This window comes from Bufo bufo, chromosome 2, assembly GCF_905171765.1.
Source record: "Bufo bufo chromosome 2, aBufBuf1.1, whole genome shotgun sequence".
Classification (NCBI taxonomy): Eukaryota; Metazoa; Chordata; class Amphibia; order Anura; family Bufonidae; genus Bufo; species Bufo bufo.
Window position 1 is genome coordinate 586,610,424 of NC_053390.1, and position 20,840 is coordinate 586,631,263.

The 20,840-nt window shown below is 44.4% G+C and overlaps 2 protein-coding genes across 4 annotated transcripts in view; one reads left to right on the forward strand and one right to left on the reverse strand.

Annotated features, from left to right (window-relative positions):
- The window catches only part of TBCK (TBC1 domain containing kinase), a 444,055-nt gene extending 440,924 nt beyond the window's left edge, over positions 1-3,131 (reverse strand). The window contains exon 1 of the mRNA XM_040418258.1: positions 2,589-3,131. The gene's annotated coding sequence lies outside the window, so the exon portion shown is untranslated. The remainder of the gene's footprint in view (positions 1-2,588) is intronic.
- The window catches only part of AIMP1 (aminoacyl tRNA synthetase complex interacting multifunctional protein 1), a 71,248-nt gene continuing 53,012 nt past the window's right edge, over positions 2,605-20,840 (forward strand). Inside the window, exons 1-2 of one of the 3 annotated variants that reach the window (XM_040418259.1) lie at positions 2,605-2,670; positions 7,864-7,917. In XM_040418259.1, coding sequence (XP_040274193.1) covers positions 7,916-7,917 — 2 coding nt within the window. In that variant the 5' untranslated portion in view covers positions 2,605-2,670; positions 7,864-7,915. Of the gene's footprint in view, positions 2,671-7,863; positions 7,918-12,416; positions 12,505-20,840 lie in introns of those variants that run through there. The other 2 variants (XM_040418261.1, XM_040418262.1) reach the window with 2 other exon arrangements.

The following is a 20,840-nucleotide window of genomic DNA, read 5'->3' on the forward strand; positions in this document are numbered from 1 at the left end:
AAATGGCCCTTCATCCTGTAAAGTATTGCAGTTGATTACAGCCTGACAATTCGCATAAAAATTCTCATTGAAAACATAGTGAAAACAAAATTAATAATAGCGGCGGAGACAGATTAATGTTAAAGTGCTCGTTGCAGATTGACATATCCAGTGCTCTCAGGCTATACAGTCTGTATATAGACAGCATGAAGAGATAAATTCCTATTGACCCTAGGTCCACCAGACCAATTCGTGCTATATATAAATCACACTGGGGAAAACCAAAACGCACCATGTAGCCATTGTCCTGAGCAGTATTGAACCGGTAAATGCGACGCCTTCTGACAGAATAGGTCACACGTCAACTAGACTGATGAGGGGGAGATGGATCATAATGGGCATAAGCTGGACCTTCATATAGAACTATTGGTGAGTATATATATCTAATAGATTCTTGTGCTCTATGCGTCAATGGTAAATATACATCAGTTCTTTTCTCAAGTTGAGACCTAGTGGAATCCTAGATCCAAGTCTAAAGATCCAGTAGGCCTCTCGGAGAAGAATTTTCTTCCGATGGTCACCGCCCCTTTTGGGTGCCAGGACTCTTTCTATAGCAAATGCTTGAAAATGCGACACTTGACGGGCATGTTTTTGTATAAAGTGCCTCGCTATATTTGAGATATTGAGGATATTTGGGTTACTGATATAATTCAAGTGTTCAAGTATACGGCTCTTGAATTTCCGGGCCGTGCTGCCTATGTACATCAGGTCACAATGGGTACATCTGATGACATAGACAACTCCCTCTGTATTACAGTTAATATAGTTGCGGATGGGAAATTTGACTGTGTGTGTTGAATTGTCAAATGATTGAGTAGGTAAAACATAATTGCAAAGGGAACTATGATCCTGGCTTCTGAGGCTTCAAGCTTTGGCCGTCATGACCAGCAGAGCTTCAGGTGCTCTGGCTGGCTGACGTGCCCTGCACACCTTCCCCAAGCAAGGGGTACGCTAGACTGACTCTCACGTCCACTCCCCACAGAGGGGGGAATGGAATGGAAGGGTCCACTCTATCCAACTGCAGCTCTGTCATTTACACTGCCACCTGCTGGCGAACCAGGCACATTACATGTAAACATAACAGTTACAAACATTAGAAATGCACAGTGTATAGAACCTGAACAAAATACATAGATGATGTTTTGTTAGACCAATAAAGACAGTAGCAGGGTGCAGAAGTGGTAATGCCACTGTGGGACGTTACAGATGCTCTACTAGCTGCCTGTGGATTTTCTGTGCTTTCCGTCACACCAGGAGTTGACGGACTCCTTATCTTTGCTCTCTGACCTTATAAATACTCATTATAGCTCAGCTTATCTTACTGATAAGAATGTGGCTAAGTGTTTATGACCTCTTAGTAGTTTAGAAATAAGGTTTATTAGATGACAACACAAAATAACAGTCACACAGTTAGAAAAACAGTTAACCCTTTGTTACTGAACAGCTCAATATTTTTAATATAGGCCAACTGAAAATATGATTTTTAGCCAAAAATAAGTTAAAGAGGACCTTTAATCAGTTTTGACATAGGCTAATTATGGTATTACCTTGTAGAGTGGGCCCCACTGATGCCATGGGTGTATTTTCTTTTCTTTTTATCAAACACCCCCCCCCCCCCTCCGTTTGTCTGCTGTGGCCCCCCGATGATTTGGCGCGCTGTATTATAATGAGCATTAATCCCGCAACGGGGAGCGTCTCCTTCTCCATGGCTGTGTGCGGTCCGCTCTGATTGGATCCCGCTCACAGCCAGGCAGGAGACGCCCACAGCTGAAGACTGCGTCTCCTCCCCGTTGCGAGATTAATGCTCATTATAATACAGCGCGCCAAATCATCGGGGGGGCCACAGCAGACAAATGGGTGGGGGGGGGTTTAAAAAAGAAATACACCCATGGCATCAGTGGGGGCCGCCCTACAAGGTAATACCATAATTAGCCTATGTCAAAACTGATGAAAGGTCCTCTTAAAAGGGTCTCTGTCACCCCAATTTTCTCTATTAAACAGGCTGACATTATAGATGTGAAAATGTCACCTGAATTTAACGCTGTGTTTCTTTTATTTAAGTATGCCCCCGTTTCCGTGTAATTTTAACTTTTATTATATGCAAATGAGCCTCTAGGAGCAGGGGGGGGGGGGGGCGTTGCACACCTAATTTCCAGGCCAGCGTTGGTTCTCCTGCTGGCCCCGTCTGCCGTGTAAATCTCGCGCCTGCGCTGTCCCATTCAGGATTCGGCGCAGGAGCAGTGAGAAAGCCCCCCCCCCCCCCTCTAGAGGCTCATTTGTATATAATAAAAGTTAAAGTTACACGGAAACGGGGGCATACTTAAATAAAAGAAATGCAGAGTTAAATTCAGGTGACATTTTCACATCTATAATGTCAGCCTGTTTAATAGAGAATATTAGGGTGACAGACCCTTTAAATGCAATCATAAAAAACGGACTCCAAAGCTGTACATAGCCTTCCCATCCCCAGTCCACCTTTATCACACACAGAGTACAGACTACTGCCCGCAGCTATGGATACAGCGCTTCCCCTAACCTAATTCCCACACTGCAGGAGCGGAGCAGCCAGGTCATGTGACCTGTGACGTCCTCTCCCGGCGCCGGTCTCGCGGTAAAAGCCCTCAGGAGGAGGTAAGGCCAGCGGTTGGTGTACGGTATCTATGAGCCGGCTGGTGGCTGTGTCAGGAGCGGGCGGCTGGATTGAGTGTGAGGAGGACAGGCGTGTGTGCTCAGCGGTGACCGAGCGATCCGTGCGCCATGCTGGCGGGGGAAGGGGCGGCATTAACCACTCCGGCGCTGTCACTCCCTCACCGGAACACGTGTATGATGTGTACCCGGAGGAAGAGGAGCAAAAATAACCGTGCAGGGGTCCGGCCTCTACCCTGCTGTGCACACACCGGGCTCCATAGACAGCGGAGGCTCCTCCATGTAGGGATGGCTATGGGGGGCTGTGCACACACTGGGCTCCATAGACAGCGGAGGCTCCTCCATGTAGGGATGACTATGGGGGGCTGTGCACACACTGGGCTCCATAGACAGCGGAGGCTCCTCCATGTAGGGATGGCTATAGGGGGCTGTGCACACCGGGCTCCATAGACAGCGGAGGCTCCTCCATGTAGGGATGGCTATGGGGGGCTGTGCACACCGGGCTCCATAGACAGCGGAGGCTCCTCCATGTAGGGATGGCTATGGGGGGCTGTGCACACACTGGGCTCCATAGACAGCGGAGGCTCCTCCATGTAGGGATGGCTATGGGGGGCTGTGCACACACTGGACTCCATAGACAGCGGAGGCTCCTCCATGTAGGGATGGCTATGGGGGGCTGTGCACACACTGGGCTCCATAGACAGCGGAGGCTCCTCCATGTAGGGATGGACTATGGGGGGCTGTGCACACCGGGCTCCATAGACAGCGGAGGCTCCTCCATGTAGGGATGGCTATGGGGGGCTGTGCACACACTGGGCTCCATAGACAGCGGAGGCTCCTCCATGTAGGGATGGCTATGGGGGGCTGTGCACACACTGGGCTCCATAGACAGCGGAGGCTCCTCCATGTAGGGATGGACTATGGGGGGCTGTGCACACACTGGACTCCATATACAGCGGAGGCTCCTCCATGTAGGGATGGCTATGGGGGGCTGTGCACACACTGGGCTCCATAGACAGCGGAGGCTCCTCCATGTAGGGATGGACTATGGGGGGCTGTGCACACCGGGCTCCATAGACAGCGGAGGCTCCTCCATGTAGGGATGGCTATGGGGGGCTGTGCACACACTGGGCTCCATAGACAGCGGAGGCTCCTCCATGTAGGGATGGCTATAGGGGCTTTTCAGACGTCATACAGTTTATTGTAAAGTAGATCCGAATGGGCAATTTCAACCATAATGGTTATTTTTTGGTGAGAATTAAAGGGTAATTGGTGCACACTTTTTACGCCGGTCTTAGTTCCCCCTGGGCTGCAGTAAGATTCGTCTAGTTTATCCTCATAAATTAGGCACATCTGTGGCAGTCCTTGCGCCTGGCGTAGTTTTTTTTTTTTTTATAAGATTTGCGCCTGTTTCCAGGTGTAAATGTTTTGCTGTTGCTGAAGTTCCCCCCCATCATTCAGTGTATCAGGTTTTGATTGCTGGGGGTCTGATCGCTGAGATCCCCACAGATCACATAGAGCGTCGTCTCTTCTCGCTGCAGGAGACGGTCTCCATAGGAAGTCTCTGGGCTGGTCTCGGTTCTGTCTCCTGCAGGAGAAGAGAGAGTGTGCTATGTGAGCGCTTCTCTCTCCTCATTCTAACAAGGACCGTTTCCGACATCCTTTGACAGACCATCGTCTGAAAAGAAATCGTCTGCCTTTGAATTTTTCATCTAATCGAAGGGTTGAATGATCTTTCAAAGACTGTAGCTGCACCAAGAAAGCATATGTCCCTTCTTGGCGCTGTGCCCGGGCGGTCATGGCTTGAAGCCGCTTTGGGTGTCCACTCATGGCTTAGCTCCCTTCAGAGGAGTCTATCTTCCACGTTACAAAGTGAACATCCGTGACATAAACCACGCTGGTTACTGCTGTGGTATATGCAGCGAAAGATGTCAAATCTGCCTTGTGAATGGGCCCACGTTTTTGTAAAAAATAAAAAAGATATATATTTGCCTCACAAATATGGCACATTTATGGGCTTACAGAGGCTGCTTCTTCAGATATGTGAATCAACATTTAATCTGTGGATGAGGCATAACCAAAGATGTTCATTGACATATGGGTTGATGGGGGAAGAACATTTTAGTGAAAAGGGCCAGCATGGGTTAGGCTACTTTCACACCTGCGTTTGGTGCGGATCCGTCTGGTATCTGCACGGACGGATCCGCACCTATAATGCAAACGCTTGGATCCGTTCAGAACGGATCCGTTTGCATTACCATGAAAAAAAAAAAAAAAAAACTTTTTTTTTTTTTTGTTCATGATAATGCAAACGGATCCGTTCAGACTTTACATTGAAAGTCAATGGGGGACGGATCCGTTTGAAGATTGAGCCATATTGTGTCATCTTCAAACGGATCCGTCCCCATTGACTTACATTGTAAGTATGGACGGATCCGTTTGCCTCCGCACGGCCAGGCGGACACCCGAACGCTGCAAGCTGCGTTCAGGTGTCCGCCTGCTGAGCGGAGGACAAACGGTGCGAAACTGATGCATTCTGAGCGGATCCGCATCCACTCAGAATGCATTAGGGCTGGACGGATCCGTTCGGGGCCGCTTGTGAGAACCTTCAAACGGAACTCACAAGCGGAGCCCCGAACGCTAGTGTGAAAGTAGCCTTAAAAGTAAAAAGAAAAAAATATATATCCTCACTCACCTCGCCAATCTACTGCCTTTCTGACGCTGTTCTGCTCAGGGGCGGCCATTATGGCTGAGCAGTTCCAGCAACGGCTGGGACTGTAGTGGCATTGGCAGGGGATCGGTGAGGAGTGAGCGTTTCTTTCCTTATCCCCTATATAATTGCCCTTCCAGAGATTTCCTCTTTTCTTACTGGATCTGAGGAAGAGGCATCTCTCAGCCAACATTATTTACGGCACTAGTCTGGCATCCATGGAAATGGCGATGATTTCCACCAGAATGCCCCATGTTTTTCTGCTGAGGGCTAACGATTTCTGCGTGCTGCTCTACTTTTTCTGGCCCTTTTGACGACATTTGCAGTGGAGGCTCCAACACAGAAGGGAGCAGAGCATCAATCTACTACTAATAGTAGTCATTATACCTATAGGGCTGTGTTCACACCATGTATGATGTATAACATGTTAGGTGGATGCTATATAGAGGCATCCGTCACCATAGAGTCCCATTATAAAAATCACGTGTGTTTTTTTTTTTTGTTTTTTTTTTCTTTACTTTTTCCCATATGTTATATGTGGGATATAAAAATGTGAACACAGCCCTACATGTGCAGTGCAACAGCTGGTAGGTTATCCTGCACCTCTCAGTCCTATATATTCTGTGATTGGCACTGCCCTTTATCATATGAGACCAGACGTCTACGTATAAGGTATTAGGAATCAGCGTACATTGTAGTTCAGGTACATGTAGGTGTGGCTGGTGATCAGTTGTGGTCTCCTTGGGAAACTTTGCCTGGCTTCACATGTATGTTGTATGACGCCCGTGTGTCTGAGACCCGTTATCTTATCTTATTTGAATATATTTGCTTTGACTTTAGGGCTCATTCACACAGTCCTGATTTTAGAACAGTTTATTTTCTTAGGCTGTGTAGAGCCGCCCTTTACCTAGTGTGTATGGGCATCGTTACTGCTCTTTTTCCGGGGCACTGCACAGGCCATACGTAGTGTTCAGCCTTATGGAAGGTCTCCAGACTTTTATTGTCACAACTTTACAAACATGGGGAGAAATCCTTAGAGAGGCTGACGCGTTTCCAACGATTCGTTAAATCCTTAGGCTATGGGCTCGTTCACACGACCGTATGGCTGCTTCAGTGATTTGTGGGCTGTTTTTAATGGATCAGTTTTTTGTTTCAGTAGTGGTTCCGTTCCGTTTTCTGTATGGCGTATACAGTAATTAAATAGAAAAAATTGTGCTTGTTATAACATTTTTAATAGATGGTTCCGCAAAAACGGAATGGATACGGAAGACATACGGGGAGTACATTCCGTATGTGTTCCGTGTTTTTTTTAATTTTTTTTAGACCCATTGACTTGAATGGAGCCACGGAACGTGATTTGCGGGCAATAATAGGACATGTTCTATCTTTGAACGGAAATAAGGAAACGGAATGCATACGGAGTACATTCCGTTTTTTTTGTGTGGAACCATTGAAATGAATGGTTTCCGTATACGGAACGCAAAAAACGTTAGTGTGAACGAGCCCTATGACTGAGGATGGAACTAATCATCCAAAATGCGTAAGCATCTCTGAAATTCCCGTGACAGTTTTAAAGTGGTGACAATGAAAGTTTAAGATTTTGTGAGTGCTGGAACTCTTCCATTTGATTGAAAACTCAGCCAATCACTGACTGCACTGGAGACCCCCTCAAGCCAGTGAGCCCCCGTTGCTCTTAGAGGCTCATTTACATATAATAAAACATCATTGTTCTCAGCAATGCGGGCACATATGGACATGGGACCAACACAGATGTCTTCAGCAGCCAGTGTCATAGGTACAGATGGCCTTTTGAAGGAGTTGTCATGTTTCCTATATTGATCTCCTCACGATAGGTGATCAATAACAGATAAGCGGTGGTTCAGCTCCCGACATTGCAGCAAGGAGCAGTGTAATGACAGCTCCTACAAGTGCCCATTGAAGTGACTAGGACGCCATAGTTGTAATTTCACTGCTGCTATGTCAACCAGTGAAGAGGAGGGCTGCTTCCTCTTCATACAGCTGTTCGGTGGGGGTACTGGGTATCAGATCCCTGCCGAACTGATATTGATGACCTGTCCTGAGGATTGGTCATCAATGTAGGAAACCAGACAACACCAGTTAAAGGGGTTCTCCCATGATCAGCACATCACCACTGGGACCGCACCAATTACAAGGGTCCCATGCCCCCCTTTTTAATAAAGTGCTGGCACTCCATTCAAGGTCTATGGGATTGATGAAGATTGTCAAGTGCTGCACTCTGCTTAAAAACTAAAAAAAATGTAACCATGCCCGATACCCGCAGGCATATGGTCTCGGGATGTCCAGAGCCTGGCGGCCATTCTTCATGCTGTCTGTGTCCAGGGCGCCCTACCGTACAGCAGAGTAATTCTAGGACTGCAGAGTCCTCATTGACCATACTGTGCTGGAGGCAACTGGTGAACTGAAACATTTCTGGTCTCTGCTTGTACATTTCCAGCTCCTGTAAGCAACATCCCTTCACCAAGAAGTTACTGTTCATACATGTAAGTGTCCATTTCTATCTAGGCCTTTCTTTATGATCTCACGTACTGTGGAATGCTGTGCTTAGCAGAAACACTGGTTTGTCATGATATACTCCAGAGGAACGTCGGTATTTTACACCCAAAGAAGCATGCATCAGTAATACATACAGTAAACACAGTATATATTACACAATACTGTGCAAAAGTGAAAAGCAATGCTGCTAAGTATTCTTTTAAAAATAGAAGTGTAAATAGTTTATCAATTAACAAAGTGCAGAGTGAATGAGCAAAAGAGAAATTCTAAAGGAAAGTAACCAGGGCTTTGATCAGGAATGGTGTCCTCAATGCTGAGAAACACAGCCAGATACTTATACATCAGGGAGGCATCTGACTGGCTCCAGATTTATTTTACATCGGGACAACCACCCAAAATATACATCTTCAGCGGAAAGACCAAGGACCCCTGGAAGTGATGAGATGGCCCCTACAGAGCCCTAATCTCATTATCAAGTCTGTCTGGGATTACATGAAGAGACTGAAGGATTCGAGCAAGCCTACATCCACCGAAGATCTGTGGTTAGTTCTCCAACATGTTTGGAAAAAATTCTCTGCCAAGTTCCCTAGGGTACTTTCACACTTGCGGCAGAGGATTCCGGCAGGCAGTTCCGTCGCCAGATCCGGCAATCCGGACGCAAACAGATGCATTTGTGAGGCGCATCCGTCTCACAAATGCATTGCAATACCGGATCCATCTTTCTGGTTGTCATCTGGAAAAACTGATCCGGTATTTATTTTTTTTTCTCATTTTTAAAGGGCTGTGCAGAATGCAAAACCGGATCCGGCATTCCGGCAAGTGTTTAGGATTTTTGGCCGGAGAGAAAACTGTAGCATGCTGTGGTATTTTCTCCGGCCAAAAAAACGTAAGAGGGACTGATCTGATGCTCTCCGTTCAGAATGCTTTAGGATAAAACTGATCAGTTCTTTTCCGGTATTGATCCCCGAGGACGGAACTCAGTGCCGGAAAACTTTAACGCAAGTGGGAAAGTTCCCTTAAAAAACTGTGTGAAGGCTGGTCACACCCCATATTAGATTGATTTAGATGTCTCTTGTTCATTCACTTTGCATTTTCTTAATTGATAAAAATAGACTATTAACACTTCAATATTTGAAAGCGTTCTTACTTTTTCACATTAATGTGTGCATATATATAAAACTCTATTTTTGGATTATAAGACTCGTCCCAGGTTTAGACAACAAATGGTTTTTTTAAAAGTTTTCCAATTATTAAACTTCACTTGTTTTAATGAAGTGGAGTAGTCAAGGTCACTAACTTTAGTGGTGTAGCATAGCAGGGGTTAATTGTTTTCACTGCATTGAGCTACTGTTAACCCTTTGAAGACCATAAGATTATCGTCATCAATATAAAAATATTTTTTTCCCCTTTAAGAATGTATTTGAACATAAATAAAGCTAGATCCGTTTGTTGATAAGAACTAATATTTTGACTCAAACCAAAAAATAAGTATTTTAAGTTCTTAATCAGATGATACAGGCAATTAAAAACATGGGACAAATACGTCCCTTGGTTGATCCTCAAAGGGTTAACCTTGGTGCAGGGATCAGCAACCTTCAGCACTCGGCTGTTTAACAGAGAGCTGGAGCTCCTCTGTGCCAGTCGGCCATCCTGGCTCGCAGGGCACAGTGCATTGCCCAACAAAGGCCCTGAGGCCTGCCATGACGGTATGTCTATTATGCTGTGTCAAAAGGGATCAAACAATCACACTGTGGTGTCCCCTATTGGGACCGAAAAATAAAGTAATAGTTTATTGTAAAAAAACAAAACAAAAAAAAAAACCCTTTCCTTTAAAAACTGGTTTTATTTTGTAAAAGTGGTAAAAAAAATATCTAGGGCTGCAATGATTACTCGATTGCATTGAGGATTCATTTGTTTCACGTGACCACGGAGCGGGAGTGAAGCGCTTGCTATTACTCCCATTCTTTGGTCGCCCGCTGGCCTGCAATGCGCTCGGAATACTCACCTTTCCAGCAGGGGGCCTCCGGACACTCCACAGCTCGTCCATGGAACGATGGAGTGTCGGCGGTGCCCCTGCTGGAAACGTAAGTCTGACAGCCACTTCCCATGCAGCTAATTATCACAGCTAATTACAGACTGTGCGTAGGTGGGGAGCTGAGTTTTCGTCACGTACCAGGCCCCTTTAATTCCTCTCAGGAGGTCAAGCGTGTGAGTGACCAGCATCTAAACCCCAATAAGACAGACTGATGATCGCACACAGGCTGAATAAAGGAAGATGGTCGAACAGCCAAGACAGACACCAGCACCCACTCCTCCACTCTAACACTGCGCTTTATATATTACCCCAACATTTACTGCTGTACCTCAGCAAATACAGCTTAGGGGGCCGGAGAGAGAAGTCCTGTGCACAGAGGCGAGAATGCCACCTGCAGAAGACATTACATCACCCATATAGAGTAATACATACCTCCTGTAACCTGCAGGAGACATTATATCGCCCCTATAGAGTAACATAATGTCTTCTGCAGGTTACAGGAGATATATATCACCCATATAGAGTAATACATACCTCCTGTAACCTGCAGGAGACATTATATCACCCCTATAGAGTAACATATATCTCCTGTAACCTGCAGGAGACATTATATCACCCCTATAGAGTAACATATATCTCCTGTAACCTGCAGAAGACATTATATCACCCCTATAGAGTAATACATACCTTCTGTAACCTGCAGGAGACATTATATCACCCCTATAGAGTAACATATATCTCCTGTAACCTGCAGGAGACATTATATCACCCCTATAGAGTAACATATATCTCCTGTAACCTGCAGGAGACATTATATCACCCCTATAGAGTAACATATATCTCCTGTAACCTGCAGAAGACATTATATCACCCCTATAGAGTAACATATATCTCCTGTAACCTGCAGGAGACATTATATCACCCCTATAGAGTAACATATATCTCCTGTAACCTGCAGAAGACATTATATCACCCCATATAGAGTAATACATACCTCCTGTAACCTGCAGAAGACATTATATCACCCCTATAGAGTAACATATATCTCCTGTAACCTGCAGGAGACATTATATCACCCCTATAGAGTAACATATATCTCCTGTAACCTGCAGAAGACATTATATCACCCCTATAGAGTAACATATATCTCCTGTAACCTGCAGGAGACATTATATCACCCCTATAGAGTAACATATATCTCCTGTAACCTGCAGAAGACATTATATCACCCCTATAGAGTAATACATACCTTCTGTAACCTGCAGGAGACATTATATCACCCCTATAGAGTAACATATATCTCCTGTAACCTGCAGGAGACATTATATCACCCCTATAGAGTAACATATATCTCCTGTAACCTGCAGGAGACATTATATCACCCCTATAGAGTAACATATATCTCCTGTAACCTGCAGGAGACATTATATCACCCCTATAGAGTAACATATATCTCCTGTAACCTGCAGGAGACATTATATCACCCCATATAGAGTAATACATACCTCCTACAACCTGCAGGAGACATTATATCGCCCCTATAGAGTAACATATATCTCCTGTAACCTGCAGAAGACATTATATCACCCCATATTAGTAATACATACCTCCTGTAACCTAAAGACGACCTATCACCCCTAAAGAGTAACAACTGGGGAGAGCTGAAGACACTGGGGGAAACTGATGCACTTGGGCTGATCACATAGGGGGGAACGAAGGTTGTTGGGGACTGATGGCAGGGGGTCTGATGAGTTTTTATAAAGAAAAACAGTATCAATTCATTTTTTCTTATTAGAGTACTCTATTCATTTTACAATTAATCGGTAGAATACTCAATTTCTCAAATAATCATTTACTGCAGCCCTACCTATATCGTACCGCTGTGCTTGTTACAACCCCTATAAGAAAGATAATGTAATTCAAACTGCCCATTGAACAGTAAAAGGTACCCCAAAATAGTATTAATAAAAACGATATCTGTTCCTACAAAAAAGAAGCTGAATATGGCTTTGTCGCCAAAAATAAAAATGAATAAGTTATGGCTTTTGGAATGCAGCAACATACATTTTTTTGCATGAGACAAGCTATTTATCTTTATTAATTTTTTTGTTGCAAAAAAACAATAGCAGAATCTGGATACTGCAGTGCTTGCTGATCACAAGTTCATGACCTGTCCTAAGGATAAATCCTCACTATAAGGGCTCATTCAGACAGCTGTATGTTTTTTCTTTGCAATCAGTTCAACATGTCTCTTGCATTCTGCATTTTTGCAGAACGGCCATGCTGACAAACGAAATGCACACGGAGTAACTTCAGTATTTTCTACAGCCCCATTGAAGTGAATGGTTCCGCATACGGTCCGCAAAAAAAAACCCGGAACGGAAGCAGAAAGAAAATACGTTTTTGTGCATGAGCCCTTAAAGTGATGGAAACCCCCTTTTAAGATAGGATAACTAACTGATGGTAGAGGTCTGAACACTGGGACCACCCCCAGTCCAGAGAAAGGGTGTCCTGTTGCCGCTTCCTAATGGAGTGACAGGTCAAGCATTCATTCCCTGTGGGACTGTCAATGAGCAGAGAAAAATCTAGTTTTAAAACTGAGAATTGTCCTTAAATTGAAAAAAAATATATAGTTTCAGGCTGAATAAAGGCTATGAATATCTTCGGAGCAACTTTAGTTAATTTTACCCATTTTGGGCTAAAAATCTTTTTTTTTCAATTCATCTTAAACATTTTCAGCAGTTTTTGTAATAAAGGGTTTACTTTTAGTTTAGCTGTGAGCATCTTACTTTCACTATCATCTGATGGCTATGTATAGTCCTTATCTCTGAACTACTAACAGCTCATAAACAATTATTTACGCCATATTCTTATCAGTTTGATAACAACTGAGCTATAATGAGTATTAATGAGCTGTCAGGAGAAGAGAAATAAGGCAGTACACAGTGCAAACAAATAGCCTGCTCCTAGAGAATCTCAACACTGTACAGAGAAAGGGGCTGACAATTTTTAATGACGACCAACTGAATAAAATGAGTTTTAGCTCAAAATGAGTACAATGCAGTCATAAAAAAAAATTGTCCCCAGAAATAAATAGGTCTGCAAAAAATGTGTATTTGACATGCACCCAAACAATGGTTGTGTGCCTGAGGCTTTAGGAAGAGAAATGTTGGCCGTAGGATTGATACATCTGGTGGCGTATCTCTGTGGCGGTGTTTTGTGCGTTCTGGCGGTGTTCCGGATACGCTGCTTATCTTTGTGTTGGTCGGAATCACCTGGCTTTGTTTACCTTGATAAGCAGTAAAATTGGCTTCAGTTCATATTATGTATTTTCTTATCAGCTGATTGAAAAGCCACAAAAATTTCCTGGAAAAGAGCTTCCAATGAGATTTCCGTGTTACCGCAATGAGTTAACCTTTTCCATCGGTGCTGACACCTGCCCCCAGTGTCTGGAGTTTCGTCCTTTGTATTCTACACCAGTGTAATATGTGGGGAAGTACAGAGGTAAGACAGCAGGCCATGGGATTGATATCTCTGATTCCACAGCTCAGAAAGAACACCGAACACGACGCTACCACATGTGAACGTTCCTCTAAGTACACATTACTTGAGATGTCGCCCCTCCAGTTGTCAGAGCGGTGCTCCAATCCCACCAGTTTTAGATTGCTCTATCTAAGGACAACATACCCTAGTGACAGATACCCTGATGGAAGCAGTGGGTCCAGTGCCCAGGGTTCTCCCGGGAGATAAGCTGGTGCTAGAGGTGGATGGAAGAGGCAATACACACTGTCGAGCATTTGGCTGACAGCTCCTTAACATAAGGGCTGGTTCCAAAGCCTATCTGTAGTTTTCACCCTCTGTATGAAATGTGATAGGTCATTTACAAGGGCGTGAAGCCTCTACTACCCTTTACACTGCTGTACAGGCTCAGTTGACCTCTGTGGACCTGATATACAAATCGTAAAGATGGCGTAAACTTAGGCAGGGGGTCTAGACCTGCATCAGGTTTATCATGGGCTCAGGCTGGATGATAGATCTGCTGCAGGGATAGACACTTTACTCTATACCAAATTACCAACTATTGGCTGGCTCACTTTGGACCAGATTTTTAAGCCAGAATTGTGGTGTAATTTTGGCGCAAACCCGAGACCCTTAGGCCACCCCCTTTCCACCACAATAGTAAATCTGGGCCTGTATGTTTGGAGATATTATCACATACAGAGTTGGATGGTTTTGATGGATTTGTGACAGAAAAATCTCTTTTATGAGCCTGGAGTCATGAGGCGGTATGGTACGGGCCTCATGAGCACTACATCACAGCTTTTCAGAAAAACCAAATGTGGTAGCACACTAGGTCCCAGTACACACCTCTCTATCAGCCACACTATAAAGTGTACATCCAGGGCCATACCCTTAGGCACACAACAGTGAAAAAGGATGTCAGTTAAAAACGGACATTTTTAACAGACGTTTTTTTTTAGCTGATGCCTTTCTGAGAAACGGACGTTAAAAATGGATACATTCAATTGTATGAGGGCAGTCTGTCAGTGAAAAACGGACAAGATAGAACGTTCTATTTTTTTTTACGTCCGTTTTTCACTGACAGTCAAAAAAACAGCCGCATGCATAACCCCATAGACTACCATTGGTCTTAAAACGGACATGTGATGGTCGTTAAAAAAAATGTACATCACACATCCGTTTTTCACTGTTGTGTGCATGTAGTCTTATCGTTTCTTCTTTTATTAGATGTATAATAAACATGTAGCTTGTTATGGTTGTTATATTTTTATGCTGTGCTTCTTTTCTTAGAGGTAAGTGTATTGTCCTGGATGTACGCTGATGTATAGTGTGCGCCACATTACAGCTCTGCCTGCATGGCGTGTGGGAAGGCTGACTGCGCACTTGTGTAGCATCTGACCCAGGTTTTGTCTGCTGTGAAGTGTGGGGTGACAGATCCTAGCACATGCTTTATTATTCTTGGAGAAGCTGTCGGACATGGCTTTTTACTTTGGGTGTGTACGTTCCTGTAACTGTGGAAAAGAAATGAGATTAAATGAGATTTTATTGCGTTTTGGAAGCGCTCTGCTCTGTTCCATTTTAGCTTTGTGTAATTCTCTCCTGGGTCCTTCCAGCGGTTTCAGGATTGCGGGCACTGATTGACTTTCCAGGTTGACATTTTAGGGACATGTTAGCATACGATATATTCTTCCTGTTTTTTTTTTTACTAATTGTCTAGGCATAACCTGAAGTGGAATGTAGTCCCATTCTTCGGGCAGGTTCACATCTGCATCGGAGGCTCTGTTCAAGGACTTTGTTGCAGATGCCTCCAAAAAGAGTGAAGAAGAAGAAACCCCATGGACACCAGTATAGTCAGTTGTTTTTGTTGTTTTGTTCCTCCAGTGCAGCAGAACAATGGTAATGATTAGATCTGGTGTGAGCATGTATTTCAGACAGAAGCGCAGGGTTACTAAAATTCATGTTTCCCATACCCTCTCAACAGCTCAAACCAGTCTATTTAGAACCGTTGTAAAATTATTCACAGGCATAGACTTAAATGGTAACTGAGTTTTTAGAAAACTTTTGATATGTCATAAATTTTTGATTGGTGGGACCCCCAGCAATCGCTAAAACGAGGAGATAGCACTCGCATATCTCGCTCTCTCTCCTCACTGCAAGACGAGACCATAGACTTTATATTGAGTATGTCTGTCTTCTGCAGTGAGGAGAGAGAGCACAATATGCAAGTGCTTCCCTCTTATCTTTCTAGCAATCATAGGGGGGGGGGGTCTCAGCACTCAGACCCTTAAACGGTGGCAGGTGTTTTTGGCCCAGGGTGCTTCTCCTCAATCAGCTCCCCCTGCCCCCCCAAAAAAGCACAACCACACAGATAAACTATCAGCACCCTAACTATGCCTTTGCCTTACTATGCTGTGCCCTCATTTCCAAGATATGCACTCCCCACGGTCCTAGTAACTGAGGCCTGAATGGGTGGTCTCGCAATGTGTCCCAGGCCCACTGTAGGAAGCATGATCCGAATATCCTCTTTAGGGCTCATTCAGACGGCCGTATGCTGTCTGCAAAAATGCAGATCCGTTTTTTTGCGAACAGTTAAGCATGTCCGTAAAAAAACAGATGGCATTCAGTATTTTTGAGGACCCATAGACTTCAATGGGGCCATGTCCTGATTTTCATGGACAAGTATAGGACATGCTTCATTTGTTTTGCGGAACCGTGGAATAGAAAAGAGCCCCGTAGAAGTGAGTGGGTCAGCATCTAATCCTCAAAAAAACTGATCCGCATTTTTGCGGATAGCATACGGCCGTCTGAATGAGCCCTTATAGGAGTGAGGGAATACGTCCTGCCTTGCTGATGAATAAGATACAGTACAGGAGCACATGCGCCATGGACCCAGGATTCTACCGCTCAAGGGTATCTGCTGCACATACTCTCATATGTACAGTGCTGTGGCACTGAACAGTAGAATAGGAGAAACTACATACGCCTGTCCTGGATTACAGGAGGACATATCTATTATTCTCTTCACTTCTGAAAAATATGCATGTTCAGCTTGACATTTATGGTGGAAATGTGAAGACATTGGGTCATTTCCGAACATTTTTGCGGCAGTTTTTGGTGTAAAAAAAAAAAAAAAAAAACAGTTTTAAGACCTCTTTTTGTGACTTTTTTAATGGCTGTGCGACAGTATTTTGTCATGCAGGTGTTTTTAACATCATCCTGGTGGAGCCGCGGCTTTGGCAAACTTAGGCGGGTCCGCAATACACGGGGCACCGGCCGTGTGCATTCCGCATCACGGATCCATGCCCCTTCACTTGAATGAGTCCGCAAATCCGGAGATGCGGTAGGGAATGGAACCATGGAACGGAAGCACTACGGAGTGCTTCTGTGGGGTTCCGCAAAAAGATAGAACTTGTTCTATCTTTTTGCGGAATGAAGGGATTGCGATCCGCATACAGCTGGCCCACGGTCGGTGCCCATGCATTGCGGACGGTCGGTGCCCGTGCATTGCGGAATGAATGGGGTCGCTATCCGCATACAGCTGGCCCGCGGTCGGTGCCCGTGCATTGCGGACCGCAATTTGTGGTTCGCAGCATGGCCACGGGGGACACATGTTCGTGTGCAAGAGGCCTTACTATCATTCACACCCGAAAATAGGTGTCAAAACTACTCTAGTCAGGGGCTTCAGTAGATTTTACTCCAGGCGCTTAGACTGCCAGAGGTGCACCGAATTTGGTGAATTCTCTGGCAGCACAGTTGGAAAACAAAGACCACTGTAAAAAGCTGGTCTTTGAAAATGACCCCCAGTGTGTCCACTCAGAAGCCCTGTATGTTCTTAACGTAGCACTCCTGTAGCCTTAATAAGAACTCCGGCTCCTGTACATATGATGAAATAACAAAAGACGCCATACCTCTTCTCCCCTGCGCTTCCAGCGCTCCTCCTGGCCTCAGCGGTGATGTTCTTTGTGAGCTATCCCCTCCCTTCTGATCCTCAGCTATATCATGTGACAGACACTCAGACTCTTCAACTGACACAGCATCTTATGTGTGGACAGGAAGTCAGTTTTTCTGTGTATTCCTATGGGAGCCTCAATGTCCGTCTCATAGGAATAATAGAGAAATAACTGACTTCCTGTCGAGTTGGTCACATGACACAGCTGAGGATCAGAAGGGAGGGGATAGCTCACAAATACAGTCACTAATGAGAAGATTACATTCATTACAGATTACATCATGTACCTTTCTAACAGGTCAGAGAATACAATTTTTGCGGGAGTTCCTCTTTAAGTCCTAATTTGCATTTGTTGAAACCATTGATTTTTATTTTTTTTCTAAATGCTGCAAGGATGGATGAAGAAAGCCCTAGCAGGCATTGTATCTGGTTTGATAGGGTTGATCCTGCTAGCATTTGCCCTTTAATGCAGTTGGCACATAAGTGGCTGTAAAGTAGATGGTTTTTGTGAGCTTGCTGCCTGTATCTGCGTGTTCACAGCTTTCCATCCACTGGATTTCATTGCCATGTAGATGGCATCATTCAGAGGAACATTACAATAATCCTGTAATTATATCTGCAAATAGCGTCTTATTCATGTCTTTCCAGCAAAGCACTTACATGTGACTCATAAGTTATCATAAAATGTATGGCAAGCATTTGAAGAATATTAGTTTTTATTATACTTGGTGACTTTGGTCCATAACAACTGCAGATGTTAGAGCAGTTCTTGGAAGCAGTTTCTCAGAAATCAGGTACAATGCCATGTAAATATTCTGGCTGGTCCAGCTTGGATTTGAAAACCTTTGTTATTTTTATCATTAATCTGTGGTTCAGCATCTTGATAAAGAACATCTCTTTGGGATGATTCATGTTTAAAGGCTATGGACACCTTTCGGGGATTTTTTGGGTGATTTGTATTTTAAAAATTTTGGGCTACAATCATTTTTTGAGTAGGTATTTATTAAAAATGTTCAGTTTGAGATACAAGGGTTAAAACTTTTCAAGCTGTCGGTCCTTTTTTTTTTTCTTTTTTCCTTTTGAATCCAGTCATCTGATGCTCATGAGTAGCTCTTATCTCTGATCTTCTGAACTCATTACAGCTCGATTCTTATCAAACTTATAAGGATATGGCTTAAAGGGAACCTGTCACCGGGATTTTGTGTATAGAGCTGAGGACATGGGTTGCTAGATGGCCGCTAGCACATCCGCAATATCCAGTCCCCATAGCTCTGTGTGCTTTTATTGTGTAAAAAAAACGATTTGATACATATGCAAATTAACCTGAGATGAGTCAGAGCTTGAAAATATGACTCTTCTCTGGTCACACAAGTAAGATATGACTCTTTTATGTTAATTTGCATATGTATCAAATCGTTTTTTTTACACAATAAAAGCACACAGAGCTATGGGGACTGGGTATTGCGGATGTGCTAGCGGCCATCTAGCAACCCATGTCCTCAGCTCTATACACAAAATCTTGGTGACAGGTTCCCTTTAAATAAGTGTTTTATAAGGTTAGGAGATCAAAGCTACTCATGAGCAGTCAGACGATGGGATTCAAAGAAAACAAAGTCACAGCTTGAAAACAGACTGATTTTTAACCATTGTATCTCAGAAACGGCTGAACATTTTAATAAAGAAAAAAATATTTTTAGCCCATATTGAGTAAAATGCAATCATAAAAAAGTGCTCCTAAATGTGTTCATAGCCTCTAAACCACGACTCAGGTCTTTAGCTTGTTTTTCTCCAAAACCTGCTAAGATAATTGGTTCCTTTCCATGGTGAAAGAGTAACTAAACTTTTGTATAATTTTTTGTGAACGTGTTCCTAACCCTAATAATAGTTTTTGTAATTTAATTAAGTTTATGAATGTATTTTTATTACACTTTTGCCCCCTATGCGCACCTTTTTTCCGTGCGCTTAAAATCTACTTTTAAAACACATTTTATGAATGGGGCCACAGAGCAGTGAGTATGGGCAGGAGCTCATATTGCCCCCCCCCCCCCCCCCGGAAGTTTACTTACTCTTGGCATGACACATGGGTACCCTGTAACCATGTGCTATGCCAGGATTAGCGGAGCAGAGCTAAGAAAACAGCATGTCAGCTTTTAGATTAGGGTACTTTCACACTAGCGTTTTTCTTTTCCAGCATAGAGTTCTGTCCTAGGTGCTCAATACCGGAAAAGAACTGATCAGTTTTATCCTAATGCATTCTGAATGGAGAGCAATCCGTTCAGGATGCATCAGGTTTAGTGTTGAGCGAACCCGAACTGTAAAGTTCGGGTTCGTACCGGACTTTACGGTGTTCGGCACCCGAACCCGAACATTTCAGTAAAAGTTCGGTTTTCGGGTAATAATAAAGAGGACCTTTCACTAGAATAAAACATCTAAACTAACTATACAGACATGGAGAGCGGCGCCCAGGGATCCCCCTGCATTTACTATTATCCCTGGGCGCCGCTCCGTTCGCCCGGTATAGCCTCCGGTATCTTCATAGTTAGGCTCCACCCAGGGGAGCCTGCCGGCGTCTCATTCTCCCATGCTGTAGCGCTGGCCAATCGAGGTGCTCAGCTCATAGCCTGAGAGGCTTTTTTTTCTCTCGGGCTATGAGCTGAGCGCTGCGATTGGCCGGCGCTAACAGCATGGGAGAATGAGACGGGTATAACGGTAAGTGCAGGGGGATCCCTGGGCGCCGCTCTACATGTCTGTATACTTAGTTTAGATGTTTTATTCTAGTGAAAGGTCCTCTTTAATATACCATCGGATCAGAGTTTTCTCCAATCCGATGGTTTATTTTAACTTGAAGCGTCCCCATCACCATGGGAACACCTCTGTTAGAATATACCATCGGATTTAAGTTAGATCGTGAAAACTCAGATCTGACAGTATATTCTAACACAGAGGCGTTCCCATAGTGATGGGGATGCTTTAAGTTAGAATATACTCCCTCCTCAGTATTAAAATCATTGGTGGCCAGTGCGTCCCCTCCCCTCCCTCCCCAGTATTAAAATCATTGGTGGCCAGTGCGTCCCCCCCCCCTTATTAAAATCATTGGTGGCCAGTGCGGCCTACCCACCCCCTATTAAAATCATTGGTGGCCAGTGCGGCCCACCCACCCCCTATTAAAATCATTGGTGGCCAGTGCGGCCCACCCACCCCCTATTAAAATCATTGGTGGCCAGTGCGGCCCACCCACCCCCTATTAAAATCATTGGTGGCCAGTGCGGCCCACCCACCCCCTATTAAAATCAATGGTGGCTAGTGTGGCCCACCCACCCCCTTAAAATCATTGGTGTCCAATGCGGCCTCCCCTCTCCCACCCACCCCCTTAATTAAAATCATTGGTTAACAACCCCCCCCAT